Here is an 18,515-nt window from a genome sequence, read left to right as displayed (position 1 = left end):
TCATGTTAGCATATGTCTAGCGATATTCCAGTTTCCAAGAGGCCTGTGAACAAGATTATAAAACATGTTTCATTATAGGAAACACAAAGTAATCCTGATTCCTTAATTCTGGGTCTAGCTACTCTTTTTTATCAAACCAGCATTTTTAGTAGATTCATATGTTGAACTGGTTCGTATTGTAAAGAGGCATTTTTCAGAGTCAGAAAAATGTGAGGGATTCTGCTCTTTTCTTAAAAGAGAAACACATGTATTGTCTCATCTTTGTAATGATGCATTGTTTTTATAGAGAGGCCATGCTTTCATTTTCCCTTTTCACTTCTTCCTACGGAATACCACCCTGTTCATCTGCCTATTCTTTCTACTTTCTTGTTAAGTGGATTTGTTTAATATTTTTGATGGTAATTCCCATGTATTAGTAATTCCCTGATTATCTGAAACACTAAAGAACATTCAGTAGTTGTGCTAGAAGCCACTACCATTGATGGGATCAAGGATAGTTTAATTTTGGAGAAAAACTATCCTATTTTCTTTAAAAATTAAAAAACAAACTACAAACAAAAGAAAGGAATTGCCAAGGTCATTATGCCCTTAAAGGTTTTCTCCAGCCCTGACTTTAGAAGACAGTTATCACCAAGATATGCTTATTTTTTCATAGAATATTAATATAGAAGTTATTTTTTTACATCCAGATATTAATGTAGGTATGAGACTTTGAAATTGCTTCACAGCTAGGTAATTTAGTTTTTCAAAAAAGATGAAAGGCTAATTATTAGGCAATAATGTGATCAAATTACCAAAAGCTTCAAGGTGGTTCTATTTCAGTTCTCAGCCTGATGTGCATTTAAAAATATCTCTACTTAGAGTAGTTACTGTTCATAATGCATTATGGAATCTTTTTAGGTAACAGCTTGGTTGATAAAGAAGCCATTATCCTTGATTTGGTCTATTTCACCCAAGTTAAATTTATGACAGACTGAAAATTAGCTGTAGTGTTTGTACACCTTACTTCCTGTTTTATGCAACTTGAAATATGTGTGAGCCATATGTCCAGCAGGATTTATAAGAATATGTTATTGATGGATGGAAAATCTGCTTTATAGTACCCTGCGAAAATATACAAGATAACATGGGCAGTGTATATATAACCTTGCAGTTTGGGTTTATAAGAGATTTAACCTGCAGCTAAAGGAAGTACTGTACAATGAAATCTATTATAAGTCCTTCAGAGTAGGGAAATTCAGAATTCACTTCTTTAATTTAGAAGGGAGAACTTATTAGTGCTTTATTTCCAGAATGGATGAGAGGTTATAAAACTGATTTGGTTTCTGAAATACCATGGATTGAAGAATTGAGTGCATATCTACCTATCACTTCATTTTCATTACCTCATAATTATTTGCAGAGAAGTACCTTGTTTACCGCATGCATAGTCTGTGTTGCATTTAAGGCTTTCCCCTCATACCGAGTCTTATTAAAAGATTTCACAGCATAATGTTAATTAATTAAAATTTCCTTAAGCAGTGAATTAGAGATGGCTCTGCAAAAGAAGAATAAAATGTAAAATACAAGAGCTTTCATTTAAATGCAGCCCAAGTGATAAATAAGTACTGTGCGGTAATCTTTGACCAAAGAGACAGACTTGCTGAGTGGGCCTATATCTATTTGTGTTTCACCACCAGCACTGGCCACTTTATGGGTAGTCGTGCAAGAAACGAGGCACAGAATGGAACTTGTGTGGGTGTCTTCTGTACAAGTAGTTCTAATAAATTACAGCTACATCTCCCAAAGAAACTTTTGTACTCAGCAGCACATTTCCTGTAATATCTAAGAAACTCTAAACAAGTCTTTTAAATAGCCTCAAAATGATTCCCTTCAAAAGGTATTGAGTCTAATTGTTCTGATGTGAAAGAACTTCTGAAAGAGACTGGTCAGTGTTTCCTGAGTCCTCATAATACATTAATCATAAAACAAAGCAATACTCTTTATTTTTACCCTTTAGATACAGAGTTTTCCAGCTGAGGTTACTCTTCAGAGTCACCTGTGGAGCTGTGCTTACGTCCACTACTAGAAATTCTATTTTAGTATGTTTGAAATGAAGTCACTGCATCTGTTTTTTAAAGTTTTAGAAATGTTTCCTTTTTTAAAAATATATCTTTATTGATTTCAGAGAGAGGAAGAGAGAGAGATAGAAACATCAATGATGAGAGTCGTCATTGATCAGCTGCCTCCTGCACACCCCTGACTGGGGATTGAGCCTGCAACCCGGCATCTGTCCTGACTGGGAATTGAACCACAGTCTCCTGGATCCTAGGTCGATGCTCAACTGCTGAGCCACGCCTGGCCGGGCTAGAGATGTTTCTTATAGCCACACTGCCATTTGAGTACCACTCCCAGCTTATATTTGAATTTGTACCACACATATTCTACATAACACGGAAGCATCTTTCAGTCATACTGGTTCTATGGCTTTAGAAAGAGGAACTTAGAAGGTAGCTAGAAGGAGATCCTAGCTATAGTCAGAACTTTTGACTTAAAAGGGAACCATTCTAAACCCTTCCTCTTTACAGAGTTGGTAGCATAATCAAATACTACATCCAAGACTGGCTTGATGTTTCTACACTAGCTTCTTGAACCTAGTCCTTCTTTGAGGAAAGCTTCAAAGCCACTCAGTAATCTGTAAGTTGTCTTGAGCATCCCAAAGCCTGCCAGGGTACTGTGAGGGCTCAGGGTATTTAATAAAAGGAAACAGCCAGCAGGAACTTTTCACATCTTTGAAGTAAGGCAGGAATCTTGAGTGATATAACTCATAGTTAGAAATTATAGCCATCATCTAGAATGCTTTTGTGACTTCTTTGTAAACATGTAAATTTCTGACAAGAAATTCCTAGATTTGGTACTAAAGATTGTTGGGAACAAGATGATCATTTGTCTCATGTAAACTGATCCTTCACTACTGGCAGCAAGTCTAAGAAATTATGCCAGTGTTGTATTTCTAAGCAGGCCTTAACTTTTTTAGCTTGTACTTCAGAAGGAGAATGTTGTGCCCAAATATGTAGTTTAACCAACTAAAGGAATAATATGTTGATTAATTATGATTAAATTTGGCTGTAAAAAAAACCCCAATCAGCAGTAGTTTAGTCATGGTGTAGAAATTGATTTTTCTTTTGGATTAAAAAAGCCCAGAGGGAAGGGAAGTCCAGCATTGGTATGATTACTTCACAGCCATCAGGGTCTTGGGCTCTTTTCTCTCTCTCTTTTTTAATCCTCACCTAAGGATGTGTTTTTATTGATTTTTTTTTTAAGAGAGAGGAAGGGGGAGAGAGAAACATCGATGTGAGAGAGAAACATCAATGGGTTGCCTCCCACAGGTGCCGCAACTGGGGATCAAGCCCACAACCCAGGTATGTGCCCTGATTGAGAGTCAAACCCACCACCTTTCAGTTTATGGGACGATGCTCCAACCAACTGAGCCACCCAGCCAGGGTTGTTCCATGCATTCTTGGCACTAATTTACATCTTCAAAGTGTCTGGTAGTTCTAGATGGCTTCTGGAGCTTCAGCTGTCATCAGAGAGGCATAGCTCCAACTCCAGTCACCTCCCTTGAAAGAGTTTTTCTAGAACAACCTCATTCAACAATTTCTGCTTCCATCTTGCTGGTCATTCCTATTATCAAGAGAGGCTGGAAAGGTATAACTGGGAAGGTTGCTATTCACTGTAATTAGAAGTTCTGTTATTAAGAAAGAAGAAGAGAGTGGATATTGGGCAGGCAACCAACAGATCTGCTACAACCTGTTTTCAAGAATATAATGCTTTATTAGGAAAACGAAATTTTAGCAACATCAAAAACTAAAGATCCCCTGCCCTGGCCGGTGTGGCTCAGTTGTTTGGGCGTCGTTCTGTGCACTCAAAGGTCGCTGGTTTGATTCCCTGTCAGGGCACATACCCAGGTTGCAGGTTCTATCCCTGGTCGGGATGCATACAGGAGGCAGCAATTTGATGTTTCTCTCTCACATCGATGTTTCTCTCTCCCTTCCACTTTCTCTAAAATCAATAAAAATATATATTTTTAATTAAAATTAAAAAACAAAAGATCCCCAGTGGAGAGGGATGGAACGGGTCATTGGGGAGAAAAAGAGACATCTGTAATATTTTAAACAAAAATAAAATTTAAAAAAACAACAAAACAAAACAAAGCATCCCCAATCTACCATATTTTTTATTAATAAGAGCAATAAGTCTTCATGACAGTCTTCTGCTTTGGATTTCTCAGCAGGACTAATTGGGAACAGCTGTTAAGTTTTATATATTTTAAATAAACTGAAGAATGAATTCTTCAAAACAATGGGGGGAAAAGACATTTTAAATTAAATCTGTTTCCTTTTGGAAATAGGAACTCAAACAACCACAAAGACAATTCAGTGAACATTTATGGAGCTAGCAGGAACAGAGTATACTAAATTAGGTGATCCATCTGAGCTAGGAATGAACTTATTAAAACACCCAAATTGTTTAGTATTTAGATGGAACAGGATAGACCGGTGCAGCACATGCAATAGTTAAACCACACATCATAGCCATGAATCATACTAACTCCAGATATACAAGACCTATCCTGAAGAGAATGATGGGCACAGTAGGTTAAAGTTTTAAGTAATACATACTGTCTTAGTCCATTTGAACTCATATCAAAATACCACACATACTGGATGGCTTATAAACACAGAAGTTTATTTCTCATAGTTCTAGAAGCTGGAAGTCCAAGATCAGTGTGCCAGCATGGTTGGTTAGGTTCTGGTGAAGGCCCTCCTCTGGGTGGCAGACTGCTGACTTCCTGTTGTGTCTTCACCTGGTGAAAACTCTCTTTCATAAAGGCACTTGAAGGCAAAAGCAAGCAGAAATCTGCATCATATACAATTGTAGACCATGGTATACGTAACTGTAAGATGGAAGTGTTCCTGCTCTATGAGACAAGATTTTTTAAATGTCCTGGGCCTCATTCATAATCACTGTTCACATAGTGTTATCTAACACACATTTACTGTATACATCATATTTACAGTACACTTTAAAGAGGTAATGCATTCACAAGTTGTGACTTAGGTAAGAAAGTCTAGATTTTGGCTTCTTATAGCTATGAATTTTAAATCTGGGGAAAACCCAGCCTTGTATTTTTTTTTCCTTTTCATTTCATAATTACTTATCAGTAACCAAACCCTATCTGTCGACTTTGCTCCAGCTAATAGAAAACAGGAAACTACGGAGCCTCCCTGTGAGAAGAGGGCCAGGCTGAACCATCTGTGACTCACCCCTTTGGTCTGATTTTCCTTGGGGCAGCAGTTGCAGACAGCTTCATATGTGGCTGTGGCAGTAAGCATAGGAAATGCAAATTAAACCAGCTAATGCAACAAGGTCTGCTAGCCTGACCTTTGAGCTCAGCAAGCCATCTTTTGAACCTATTATGATAGTGCACTTAGAGGAATCGTTGGGGAAGAGTAGTTTAAATTCTGATCAAGTAATGGATCAAGGACAATTCTTGGTCTTAATATAGCAGTGGAAAGGCACTCTGGTATTAAATAACTGCTTATTTGAACTTACTGTGCAATGACTTAGCCGTTCCCAACCTTTATTAGTTCCCTTTGAAGCTATTGTGCTCAGTTTAGTTCTCCAGTAGGGACTATGAAAGAAAATGGAAATCTCACAAATTGTACTTTATATTTACTCAGTGCTGATACAGCTATCTCATATTTTATTTTTTGTGTCCCCCATTCTGCACCCCACTTCCCCTCTGCTTTCAGGTGAAGGTCTCCCACAGGTGTATTACTTCGGACCATGTGGGAAGTACAATGCCATGGTGCTGGAGCTCCTCGGCCCTAGCTTGGAGGACTTGTTTGACCTCTGTGACCGAACTTTTACTTTGAAGACTGTGTTAATGATAGCCATCCAGTTGGTAAGTTGGCTTTGCTATTCTGCAAAGGGTTAGTCAGGTCCTATCCTCCCCACGGCCCCAACACATCCTTTTGTCCCTTTTGGTAACTTATCAGATTTAGTGACACCTAATGAATGCACACTCACAGGCTTGATGGCGTTCTAGGAAGCTGGCGCCAGCAAAAAGGGCTAACTCAGAAAAGTCACACTGCATCTGCCCTTTGCTCTATTTTAAGAATTTGTACCTCGGGACAGTACCCTGCCCTTATCTGAAGTGAAAGCTTATAATTTCAGTGAGGGAGAAAGAGGGTGATTAGGTGAAGTTGTACAAATGCAAATAACTTCTTAGATGTTTTATTTATAGTTTTAAAAACATGACTGTAAGGTTTTGTTATGTCCTTCCTCTCCCCTTACTGTTGCATCCAAGAAGAGATTGGAGATGTAACCCACTGCCCTAACAATCAGATTCCGAAATTGTGTGACCAAGAACCTGCCTTAGTTCTCTGGCCTTCAGTTCTCACAGAATGACACAACTAAAAAGGCAGTTCTCTCAACTCCCACCAAATTATACACCATTACCAGTTTGGGGAGCAGATAAGACATTTCCTTCAACAAGTTTGTCAGCCTCTCAGGGAAGAATGCAAATGCATCTTTACTGCTCTGAGATGGTGATGGTCTCCTCCACTTTACAGCAAAAACTTGGAAATGCTGGAAAATTGACTTTATCTTTTGAGGCAAAAATTCAAATGTCTATGCTTCTCTTTCTATACTAAGTAAGGAGAAAAGCTTTGTAACTAGAAATGAAATTTGAAATAATTTTATGATTATTATTTTTGGCTATTTTTGCTTTCACATATAAACTGCACCTTTACTTTTGCTACTGATCAGCTCTGTGATATCAGTCCACTATTAATTTCTCTGGGCCTCACTTCCCTTATTTCTGCAATGAAGAGAACTGAGTTGGGGAGTTCTGTTCAACTGATAGGAAGGTGTGGGCAGGAGGTAAATGTGGTAGTGGCACTGTCTTCAAAGGCTGCCAACATATTTTGTTATTTGTCTGAGAATAAATACTTCTTGCCTCTCAAATACTTACTTTCTGAAATAGCATGAAAACACTTAATTCTGTTTATCGTTCGCAAATTGTAACATTATAAGGTTTAGCTGAACTGTCCTATCCCACTCTTTTATCTTGATATTATGTGGATATTAGTATCAGAAAATATTTTCTGGTGTACAGGAGTAAAGTAACTCTGGGTGGTAAAGAAGAAATGAGTTTCATTTTCATTTCAGTAAGTAAAACCTTGGGCTGATAAAGAAAATGTTTTGATGTATTTTTTCAACAAACTTCTTTAGAGTATTTGTTTTTTTTCTTTTAGCTTTCTCGAATGGAATATGTGCACTCAAAGAATCTCATCTACCGAGATGTCAAGCCAGAAAACTTCCTGATTGGCCGACAAGGCAATAAGAAAGAGCATGTTATACACATTATAGACTTTGGACTGGCCAAGGAATACATTGACCCTGAAACCAAAAAGCATATACCTTATAGGGAGCACAAAAGTTTAACTGGAACTGCAAGATATATGTCTATCAACACGCATCTTGGCAAAGGTGTGTTTATTTTCTGCTCCATCAACAGGGCAGGTTTTTAAAACAACTTTTTACCCAAGTAACACTTTGTCCCCATTGTGCATTACAATTTGTGATTCTTATTGCTTCGTAAGGTAAGTGATTTTTATACTTGAGAACTTAAGATGGTTAGTGACTTTTCTGAGTATCCTGTTGACAACTTAAGGATTTTAAGTCTTTATACAGTTGACCCTTGAATAACATGAGTTTACTTCACAGATCCACTTATATGGGTTTTTTCTGATGAATACTGTAAATGTATTTTCTATAGCTTACTTTATTGTAAGAATACAATATACAATACATATAACATATAAATACATGTTAATCCACTATGTTATCGGTAAAGCTTCCTATCAATAGTAGATTATTAGTAGTTAGGTTTTGGGGGAGTCAGAAGTTATATGAGGATTTTTTACTGCAGGCAGTTGGTGCCCCTAACCCCCATGTTGTTCAAGGATCAACTGTACTATGTTTCCAAATGCTTAGTTTCTTAGCAGGTGGGTAATGGAATTACTGTATAGGTGATAGCATTTGAGTAAGTTTAGTGATGAGTTTGGTATGCATGACCTTACATATGACATCAGGCTGATATCTCCTTTGGGGAAGAGTGCTTCACTGAAACATGGCTTAGGCTTCTATTCACTGTGCATAATCCTGTGAATAATTCGTTAAGGAAGAGCCTATGTCTTATTTAGTGAAAATATGTTTGCTTTTCCATGAGTTTTGCATTTTATTCGGAATAGACAGTTTGCACAAATATTTGAAAAAGCTCTAATCAAGGCAAAATGCCTTTCTTGTGAGAGGAACTAATCCAGGAAGAGGACTTGTGAGAGAAGCCTAAAGAACAGTGGAAGGACAAGTCCTCAGGGCCCTCGGCCCCTTATCAGCTTCTCCAGAAAAGCTTCCCTCTTACAGTATCTGTTTTCTATATTGGTTTTTCATGGAAGATTCTATTTGGAGACCAAGTTCCACAGTGATGGAAAAAATATGTTTGAAAATTACCACCTTAGAGAGTAGTCATATGAACGGAATATTGTCAGGTTCCACAGTCTTCGACATAGCTAATTATGTCAGGTGTTCAAATATTAATGACTGTTGTACACTAATAAGTATTTTAAAGACTAAGATAAATAGCAGCAAAGTTGCCTCATTGAATAAACAGCACGAGTATCAGCTGATGAGTTAGTATTAGGGAAGAGCAAAAATGACATTACAACATAGTATATGATACAACTTTAGTTGAAATGAGTGTTGTCAGAATTTTTTCAGTAACCACATAGGCATCCTCACTTAACTAAATGTAATACTTTAAGATTAGACTAGAAGGTCCTCTGCTACTTATCAGTGTCACTTTGGGTAATTTACTTAATCTTCTGGAAACTTATCTGTAAAATAAGAGTAATATTTCACAAGGATTAATGGGTAATATATGTAACACAAGTCTCTTGTATAGTGCTCAATATTCTCTTCTTTTTATAAGGAGACAGACTGTGTTGTAAATAGTAAAGTCATAATTGCTTGGTTTAACTGACAGACTCTAGAAATTATTGTTCCAATGTCTGCTTCCTGGGCTCAGCAATTTGTATTCTGATTTCATTATTCTCAGGAAAGGTAGGAACAGACAAGGGGAGGAGTGTGTGTGTGTGTGTGTGTGTGTGTGTTCTGTTTGTATAAGGTACAGTATAATGGTTAAGAAAAAGGGATATAAATCTTGGCTCTTTCATTTAAAGCTATGTGATTTTGGTTCAGTAACCTTCCTCCTTCAGCCTCAGTTATCTCATCTATGAAATGGGTATGATAATAGTACTTTATATCATAGGGTTCTGTGAAAAAAATGCATATAAAGTGCTTAGCATAGTGCCTGATAGTGGTAAAGACTCTACAGTGGTAATTATCACTTATTCAACAAAATGTTTTAAGCATCTACTTTTGTCAGACTGGGTTCCTTCATCTCTTGGTGTAGCCATTTCTACTGGAACTTAAGAGTTTATCTCCAAACTTGGACTTCCTAATTATAGAGTTTTTCAGGTCAGATTCAACCTGTCACCATATCTTGTCCTTTCAGTATCACAGGGAATATATATAGATGGTTGTCAAATGCCCTTTAAACTCTGGCCAGGGTTTCAAGGAACTTTAGTCCTATTAGTGTTAGTGAAAAGCAAAAATGACATTACAAAGTAGTGAGATACAACTTGAGATGAAATCATGAATGATAAAGCCCTAAACTTGAGTCTGAAAAACAAACACAAATTTTTAAATGTGTAGGCATCTTTTATATTGTAATGAAGAAAAAGGGAAGTGTATCTTTAAATGACTTAGAGAGAATTGCTTATTAATTTTGTGAGGGAACAGAATAGGGAAGATGCTTCCTAAAACCTGACATTGCCACTTGAGATTAGCCACCTTCCCCACTGATTAAGCCCTGATTAATAAGGCAGCTCATTAAGTATTCTTTAATCATTGAAGTTAGGATGAGAACACTGTGTCACCCAGCCTCTTTCCTACAACAAAGTGTATTTGACCTAAAATCAGGGATGCCTATGCGTGTAAACCAAACACATTTTTCTGATTGGTTGAAAGCAAGCCTTTATGGTGTGGAAGCATTTTGTGTCCTACAGGTCTCATTGGTATTGAAATCTTTCTTCTTTAAAAATGAAAATATCTTGCATGAATAAACAAGGGCAGATGGAAATACTGACTTGAATGTAGAATGGTCAAAGAAATATGGAGGTAAAGCATGGCTCTTGTTTTCACTTTTTTTTTCTTGAAAGGTCCTAATGGCTTGAATTATCATAGATTATTTTAGAGCTGGAATATGACTTTTCAGATTATCTAAATCAACAGCTTTATTTTCAGATGAGGAAATTTAGGCCCAAAGTAGATGACTTGGTCATGCTGAATTTCACATGGACAAAATGAATGGAAAGGATGGGTCAAGGTCCAGATGACCTGACTCCAAAACCATTGTTTTTCCTATTATCCCATATTCCACAGCTATTCTTTATGGTTCTCAGTTTTTGAAAGTTACTTTATTATTCCAGTGGGCTTAAGTGTTTATTTTATTATTGTTTTATTTAAAAATATCTCTTGGAAAGGAGGAAGTAAAACTGTCATCATTTGCAGATGACATGATAGTGTACATAGGAAACCCTAAAGACTCCATCAAAGTACTACTAGATTTGATAAACAAATTTAGCAAGGTAGCTGGGTACAAAATCAACATCCTGAAATCAATGGCATTACTATACACCAACAATGAACTTTCAGAGAGAGAAACTAAAAAAACAATACCATTTACCATTGCAACTAAAAAAATAAGATACCTAGGAATAAACTTAACCAAGGATGTAAAAGACCTGTACTCGGAAAACTACGTGACACTGAAAAAAGAAATAGAGGAAGATTTAAACAAGTGGAAGAATATACCGTGCTCATGGATTGGAAGAATTAATATCATTAAAATGCTCATACTACCCAAAGCAATTTATAAATTCAATGCAATTTCTATTAAAATACCAACAGCGTATGTCACAGACCTAGATCGAACATTTAGAAAGTTTATATGGAACCAAAAAGACCCCGAATAGCTGCAGCCATCTTGAGAAAAAAGAACAGAGTGGGAGGGATCAAATTACCAGATTTCAAACTGTATTACAAAGCCATTGTAATCAAAACGGCCTGGTATTGGTACAACAACAGGCATATAGATCAATGGAACAGAACAGAGACCCCAGAAATAGACCCACGCCATTATGGTCAGTTAATATTTGACAAAGGAGGCAAGATTATCCAATGGAGTAAAGACAGTCTCTTCAATAAGTAGTGCTGGGAAAATTGGACAGATACATGCAAAAGAATGAAACTAGACCACCAACTTTCACCATACACAAAAATAAACTCAAAATGGATAAAAGACTTAAATATAAGTCACAAAACCATAAAAATCCTGGAAGAAAACATAGGCAGTCAAGTCACAGGCATCCCATGTAGTGGAATTTTCACTGATATATCTCCTAGGGCAAGAGAAACAAAAGAAAAAATAAACATATGGGACTACATCAAACTAAAAAGCTTCTGCACAGCAAAAGAAAACAGCCTCAAAATACAAAAGAATCCCACGGTCAGGGAAAACATATTTGCCAAGGATGAATCTGATAAGGGGCTAATTTCCAAAGTGTACAAAGAACTCATATTACTCAGCAAGAGGAAGACAAACAACCCAATTAAGAAATGGGCAAAGGACCTGAATAGACACTTCTCCAAAGAGGACATACAGATGGCCAAGAGACGCATGAGAAAATGTTCAACATCGCTAATCATCAGAGAGATGCAAATTAAAACCACAATGAGGTATCACTTCACACCTGCCAGAATGGCTGCCATCAACAAGTCAACAAACGACATGTGCTGGTGAGGGTGTGGAGAAAGGGGAACCTAGTACACTGCTGGTGGGAATGCAGACTGGTGCAGCCACTATGGAAAACAGTGTGGAGGTTCCTCAAAAAATTAAAAATGGAGCTGCCTTTTGACCCAATGATTCCACTTCTAGGAATGTATCCTAAGAATCCTGAAACACTAATCAGAAAGAATATATGCACCCCGATGTTCATAGCAGCACAGTTTACAATAGCTAAGATCTGGAAACAGCCCAAGTGCCCATCAGTAGATGAGGCAATAAAAAAGCTGTGGGACATTTACAGCATGGAATACTATGCAGTTGTAAAGAAGAAGAATCTCATACCCTTTGGGACAGTATGGATGGACCTGGAGAAAATTATGCTAAGTGAAATAAGCCAGGCAGAGAAAGACAAACATCACATGATCTCACTTATATGTGGAATCTAAAGAACTTAATAAACTGATGAACAGAGTATCCAATGACATGGAAGCATAGATGAGACTGACGAATGTCAGAGGGATGGAGGAGGGCAGGTGGGTGGAGGGGGGAGAGAGTAACCAAAGAATTTATATGCATATATGCACAACCCAAGGACACGGACAGTGGTAGGGAGAGGGACTGGGGAGGGGGATGGGACGGGGTGGAATGGGTCATTGGGGAGAAAAAGGGACATCTGTAATATTTTAAACAAAAATAAAATTTAAAAATTAAGAAAAAAAACTCATAATGAATGGTCTTTGCTATGAAAAGAAAGAAGTTGGCCTTTTTTTCAATATTGAAAATGTGGAGAGTTTCGCCCTCTTGTGCTCAACTAACTAAAGTGCAACCATTTTTCCAGTAAATTTTTTATTACCAAGGGGCCTCTTGTTACAGGAAGTGGATATAAAAATGGAGAGCTGATGAGTAGGTGTGATGTTGTGTGAGAAACTGCAGGGTGTGATTTCTCTATCTGTCTTGATTTGTGGGAGGCCTCGACTGACCCTGCTGCTGCTTTCTCTCTTAATTTGCTTATCTTTAAATTCTGTTAACAAACTCTGCATTTGTCTAATGGCTTTTTGTTTTCAATTACATATAAAATTTATTGCAAATTTTAGGCAAGTTGAGTAGCCAAAAGCTCCTGGTTTTGCTGTTTTATTCTTTTAAAGATCATTTCAATTGATGTATTCAAAGTTATGTTATTTATATATCTTATCAGGGTCCCTTTAGTGACCACCTTTTCAAAATCATCCTTCCCATTAGTGATCACCTTTCCAAAATCCTCCTTGCCATTAGTGACCACCTTTCCAAAAACCTTCCAACAGCAAATTAGAAAGAGCAAATCTTTCTTTGTTTTTCTATCCTGTAGAGTAGTACTCTTTTTCATGTAAATTGCCCATAATTGATGGCAGCAATTAAACATGTTGTGCCTTGGTATTTTGAATTAGCTAAGTAGTCCCTTGTCCCCCAGACTCTCCTGGGTTTTACTTTCTGCACAGTGGAAGCACAAATTTAAGGTAGCCCCTTAGTCTTGCTTCTGTAATTTTTTCTTATAAAACCCTAAACTTGATTCTGGGGAAAAAAAACACACACATAAAATGTCTAAGATGAACCATAATTGTCAAATTAGAAATGGAGGTGTGTACTATTTAAATTCAGTCTGACAACCAGAGGTGGTATCGGATGTTTTCTGAGATGAAGTTACAATTTTTTATTAACTATTCTGCAGTTCCTTACCGTTTTAATCATTCCAACTAAAAGAGAGAAAAACCCAGCAATTTGTCTTACATGATAAGCTCCTAGAATGCAGGGATCCTGTTTTATATGCCCATAAAGGGCGCCTTAGTAATAAATTTTTAATTTTTCTTAAGGTGGCTATGGAACATGGCACAAATGGAATGGAGCTGAGAGATTATACATTGATGTTCAATTATATCAAATTAAATTTTGATATTAGTTTTTATTTTTATGACAAATAAAAAGCACTAGCCATGCTTGTGCCTTTGCAGGCCTAGCCAGAATGGACAATTTTAACAGCTTTAGCTAGTCTGCTGCTCACCTTCTCTGATGGTAAACAAGGTTAATTGTAGCCCATGCACTGAAAATAACCTTTCATTTAATTGATCTTACTTTCAGGAAGGTGACAGCATTGGATGAGGGGTGGCTACTCACTGTTTAGTGATTTGGACTTGGTTTTAGTTTCAGATTTGCTCTTTTCACTTGATATTTACTTGCCAGTTACAGATCTAGGCGAAGGAGGTACACATTGTTTTTCTGTCTTAATCTAAAATACTATCCCTGATTTAGATAAACAAAGAATTAGTAAGCAGAACCTTTCCAGAGCAGAAGGGTTTCTGAACGGACTGCTTGGTTTTGAGCCCCTTTCTACTTTATTAACTGCAAATGTAATGTGTGATCTGTCTTCCCTTTTAGAGCAAAGCCGGCGGGATGATTTGGAAGCCCTAGGCCATATGTTCATGTATTTCCTTCGTGGCAGCCTGCCCTGGCAAGGACTCAAGGTATCCTTGAAAGTGCTCAGTGGAGGGCTTTGTTTCAATACTCAGTTGTTAATGAAGGGGTTGCTGACTTGATATCTGCAAGAAGCACAAGGGAGATGATTGGCTACAGAAATGAGAAGCAGGGACTAGTTACATTAGTCTATATTGTAAATGCTCACCTGGGCTTTGGAAGCTCTGTTTTGCTCACATTTGTCGTCTTCCCCATCTGAATCCTTCTTCCTTGTTTTTGGATTTTCCATAGTCTCTTCCCTCATTCCCTCCCAGCCTTGGCAGTGCTGCTTTTCTCTCAGTCAGTATCCTCCTCCACTACCATTATGTAGCAAGACGAGTGTTCCCAGTGTGTTGGGGAATTTCTGGAACAAATTGACAGCAGCTGCTACACATTTTACCAGCAAAGCCAGCAGGGCTGGGTGCATCCCTAAGGGAAACTGGAAATATTTGTTCATCCTATATAGGCTGAGTGCTCACCTGAACTAAAACAAAAATCCAGGTTTAACTTTGCTGTTCAAGTGTTTTATTGAATAAATGCCTATGCAGACAATAGCCATTCTTTGTGAAACATGTAGTTTAAATAGCCTTCCTTTGGTAGGTGTAAGTACAGTACATTTATGTCAGAGTTAATTATTAATTATAAATATAACCATTGTAATTACTCTGTGCCTCTGGCTGTAGAGTAGAAAATGGTAAGCTTCTAACCCATGCTAAGTCCCATTAGACAGTTAATGTGAGACATATTTTTGAGTTGTAATTTGCATCAACATATTGGCGTGGAAAGAATCAGTAGCTTTGGGTACTCTTACACCCTCTACCCCCTCCAAAAGGGCAGAATGACTTGTTATGCTGTGTTCTCTAGAACATTGTCCTACAATATAAGGCTTCTACCCCTTCCCTTTGGGAAGATTATATTTCTTTCCCCTTAACTTCCTCTCTTGACATCTCTTCCATGGTCTTCTCCTAGACATATATATCTTCTCATTGATATTGACAGTTGTCAAATAGAGTTTCACATCCTATTTGCTCATTATATAGCCAAACAATGCATTCATGTATGTATTATTAATTGCTTGAAACTTTCTCACAGTCCATGAATCATTTTAGTGATAGTTGTAGATCTGTAATTTCTCCATCTTACTTTAGAACATTATTGCTTAAAGCTAGATACAGCAGGCTAGATATAGCCTCAAGAGACTCCCTTGAGACCACAATGTTGGTCCAAGCTCCAGAAGCTTCTGTCTATAGTCCTGAGCAAACCAAACTTGGCTGCTTTGAACCACTGACATATGTGTGTCAAACCTGTCTGTTAGCCATGCTGGTATCATGGATAACATTTTTCCCTCTGGTACCACATTGTAGAAAGGCATTGTTTTCTACTTCTTGTTCTTTTTTCTATTCTGCTTCACAATAAATATGATGTAGAGCCATCTATTTATCTGGCCGCACTTGGATTAGCAATATTTTTAATCTCATCATAAAGCTGATCTAAGAAGGCGAAGGCTAACTCTTTTTTTAAATTGATTCCAGAGAGAGGACGGGGGAGAGAGAAACATTGACTGGTTACTTCCTGCACACAAATTGAACCCAAGACCTGGGCATGTACCCTGAGCAGAAATCAAACCCGCCACCTTTTGGTGTATGGGACGACACTCCATCCAACTGAGCCAGCCAGCCAGGGAAAGGGTGAATCACTTTTGAACTCTAGTGGCTATGAGAGATTACTAAGCTTCTGCAATTTTATTTTCTTATCCTAGCCAGTTGTCTCATTACATTTGATGGTGTTTTTCTGAGACTACTAAATATATTTTCAAGTAAACATTCCAGAAGAGAGCATATGTTTTGTACACATTTAAATACATCATCTCTACTACATTTCTTATTTGTTAGTGTTAGAGAGAAAAACAATTGAGACTAACAAATCCTGGCCAGCTTGAGTGAAACAACCATTGTGTTCTCAAACATACTGGACCTCCCATACTTAGCACCTCTTTCCAAATAACTTTCTCTCTTTACTCTCTATAGGCTGATACATTAAAAGAGAGATATCAAAAAATTGGTGACACCAAAAGGAATACTCCCATTGAAGCACTCTGTGAAAACTTCCCAGGTAAGATGTTGAAAGAACTCCACAGCAAATGTGATTAGAGCTTTGAAGCAGGTGAAGACCGTGACCTGGCTCTCTAGATAAAGGTACTCCCCAGAAAACTTAAATTTTCTTTTATTGTTATTTAGACCAAGGTAGGTGTTGTCACTTTCATTGGTCCATAAAGAAAACACCAGTATCAAATAACCTGTACAGTATTCCTTGCTTGGCCCAGAGCTTCTGCCCATGGGAAGCATTCAGTTAATGAGCATGGCCTTTCACCTCTTTCCTAACAGAGGAGATGGCAACCTACCTGCGATATGTCAGGCGATTAGACTTCTTTGAAAAACCTGACTATGAGTATTTACGGACCCTCTTCACAGACCTCTTTGAAAGGAAAGGCTACACCTTTGACTACGCCTATGATTGGGTTGGGAGGCCTATTGTGAGTATCTCCTTTTTACCTCCTCACCTCAGACCAGCACTACCTCACCCCTTTCCTTGCCAGACTTTCTGCTTAAATCTAGGGGGGGTGTGCATTCCTTTGACTAGACTTTACGTTTACCCCCCTTTTCAGGATGATGCTATAGATTTCTCTTACTAAAGTTAGGACATAGGAGTAACTCCCTTTGTATGTTTTTAAGCTTATGACCAGTATGTCCCAAGAGACCAGGATTTAAGGCAGTTTTAAAGAAGAATTTTCATTTGAATGATCCAGAAGCTGGTGCTACATAAGCTGTTAAGATGCTTGACTCCTATGGGAGTGTAACCTAGTACCTTAGGACACTTTTGAATTTGCCCCTCTGGCCAGGGGTTGGTCACAGGGCGTGAGAGCATGCTAACAGACATCACTGCAGGATGTTTCTTTATTTTCAAAGGTAAGCTACTCTTCAATGAACTGTTGAGGACCAAGCTGCATCCCTTTTGCAGATAAACAAACTGAGAAGACAAGAAGACTTGAAACTGCCCTTGATGGCTGAAAATAATAATTACTGCTATTCTATTAGAATTTGAATGATGCTGTCCTTTGCCAAGGCATTAAGTTGGACCTGTTTTCCCCATTTGACTTTTTGTTATATTTTTCCAGCCTACTCCAGTAGGGTCAGTTCATGTAGATTCTGGTGCATCTGCAATAACTCGAGAAAGTCACACACACAGGGATCGGCCATCACAACAACCTCTACGAAATCAGGTATGTATTGGACCTTCATTGTTTCAGACATTTCCTTTATTTGTGGCTAATGTTCACACCCAAATTCTTCAGCTTTTCTGCTTAAGTATATATATTGAATTTAAAGACAAAAGCCTTGTCAGTTTTCACTGTGTGGTGGCGTTCTAGCATCCCTCAGGGTTTGTGTAATGGCACTGAGATGTAGCCAGGTGCCTTACGTGAAGCATCCACTCTAGAGAATCTGGGCCTGTCGGAATCTCTTGGTTGAAAGGACCTGCTGGGCATACAGGATATACAGGCTAGCCCATTTCAGGTCTCATTGGCACTCCAGAGTGCAGCTCTTGCCAATGCTGGTTAGGAAGGATGGGTAATTTGGACTTCAGATGACCTGGGAATAAGCTGGCACCTCCACTCCACCTCTGTCCCTGTACCCAGGTTAACTCTAGAGTTTTGAATGAAGACTCAGCTTTGCTTTAGGCCACTCCACGGAGGACCATGTCATCTCTCTTTCAATGTTCGTGGTTTGGAAAACTAGTGGTTTAGATGAGGCTTCTCTCAGCCTAAAGACAGAGGAGTCAAACACATGCACAAAAATCAATGAATTTGACATCATTTAAAGAAAGGAGAAACTGATTGGGAAGTGAATATGATGATTATCTTTATATCATAATATGTTGCTAAAAGAAAAATGAGGACTCCAGTAGATAAATAAGCAAAGAATAATAAGTAGATAAACATGTACATGTGTGCTTGCACATGCATACACACAGAAGCATTATCACCTATCAAATTAGCTTGTTTCCCCTCACTCCTGAC

At 38.0% G+C, this 18,515-nt stretch overlaps 1 protein-coding gene across 5 annotated transcripts in view; it reads left to right on the top strand.

The window, feature by feature from the left end:
• Nucleotides 1–18,515, top strand: part of CSNK1G1 (casein kinase 1 gamma 1) — a 133,003-nt gene that overhangs the window by 91,312 nt on the left and 23,176 nt on the right. For all 5 annotated transcript variants that reach the window (XM_081121640.1, XM_081121636.1, XM_081121638.1 and 2 more), the window contains 6 exons: nucleotides 5,796–5,947; nucleotides 7,302–7,536; nucleotides 14,366–14,451; nucleotides 16,468–16,552; nucleotides 16,825–16,973; nucleotides 17,616–17,720. In XM_081121640.1, the coding sequence (XP_080977766.1) occupies nucleotides 5,796–5,947; nucleotides 7,302–7,536; nucleotides 14,366–14,451; nucleotides 16,468–16,552; nucleotides 16,825–16,973; nucleotides 17,616–17,720 (812 nt within the window). The remainder of the gene's footprint in view (nucleotides 1–5,795; nucleotides 5,948–7,301; nucleotides 7,537–14,365; nucleotides 14,452–16,467; nucleotides 16,553–16,824; nucleotides 16,974–17,615; nucleotides 17,721–18,515) is intronic.

This window comes from Miniopterus schreibersii (assembly GCF_964146895.1).
Source record: "Miniopterus schreibersii genome assembly, chromosome: 1".
NCBI classification, from domain to species: domain Eukaryota; kingdom Metazoa; phylum Chordata; class Mammalia; order Chiroptera; family Miniopteridae; genus Miniopterus; species Miniopterus schreibersii.
Note: the sequence above shows the minus strand (reverse complement) of the source record. Positions and strands in the feature narration are given on the sequence as shown.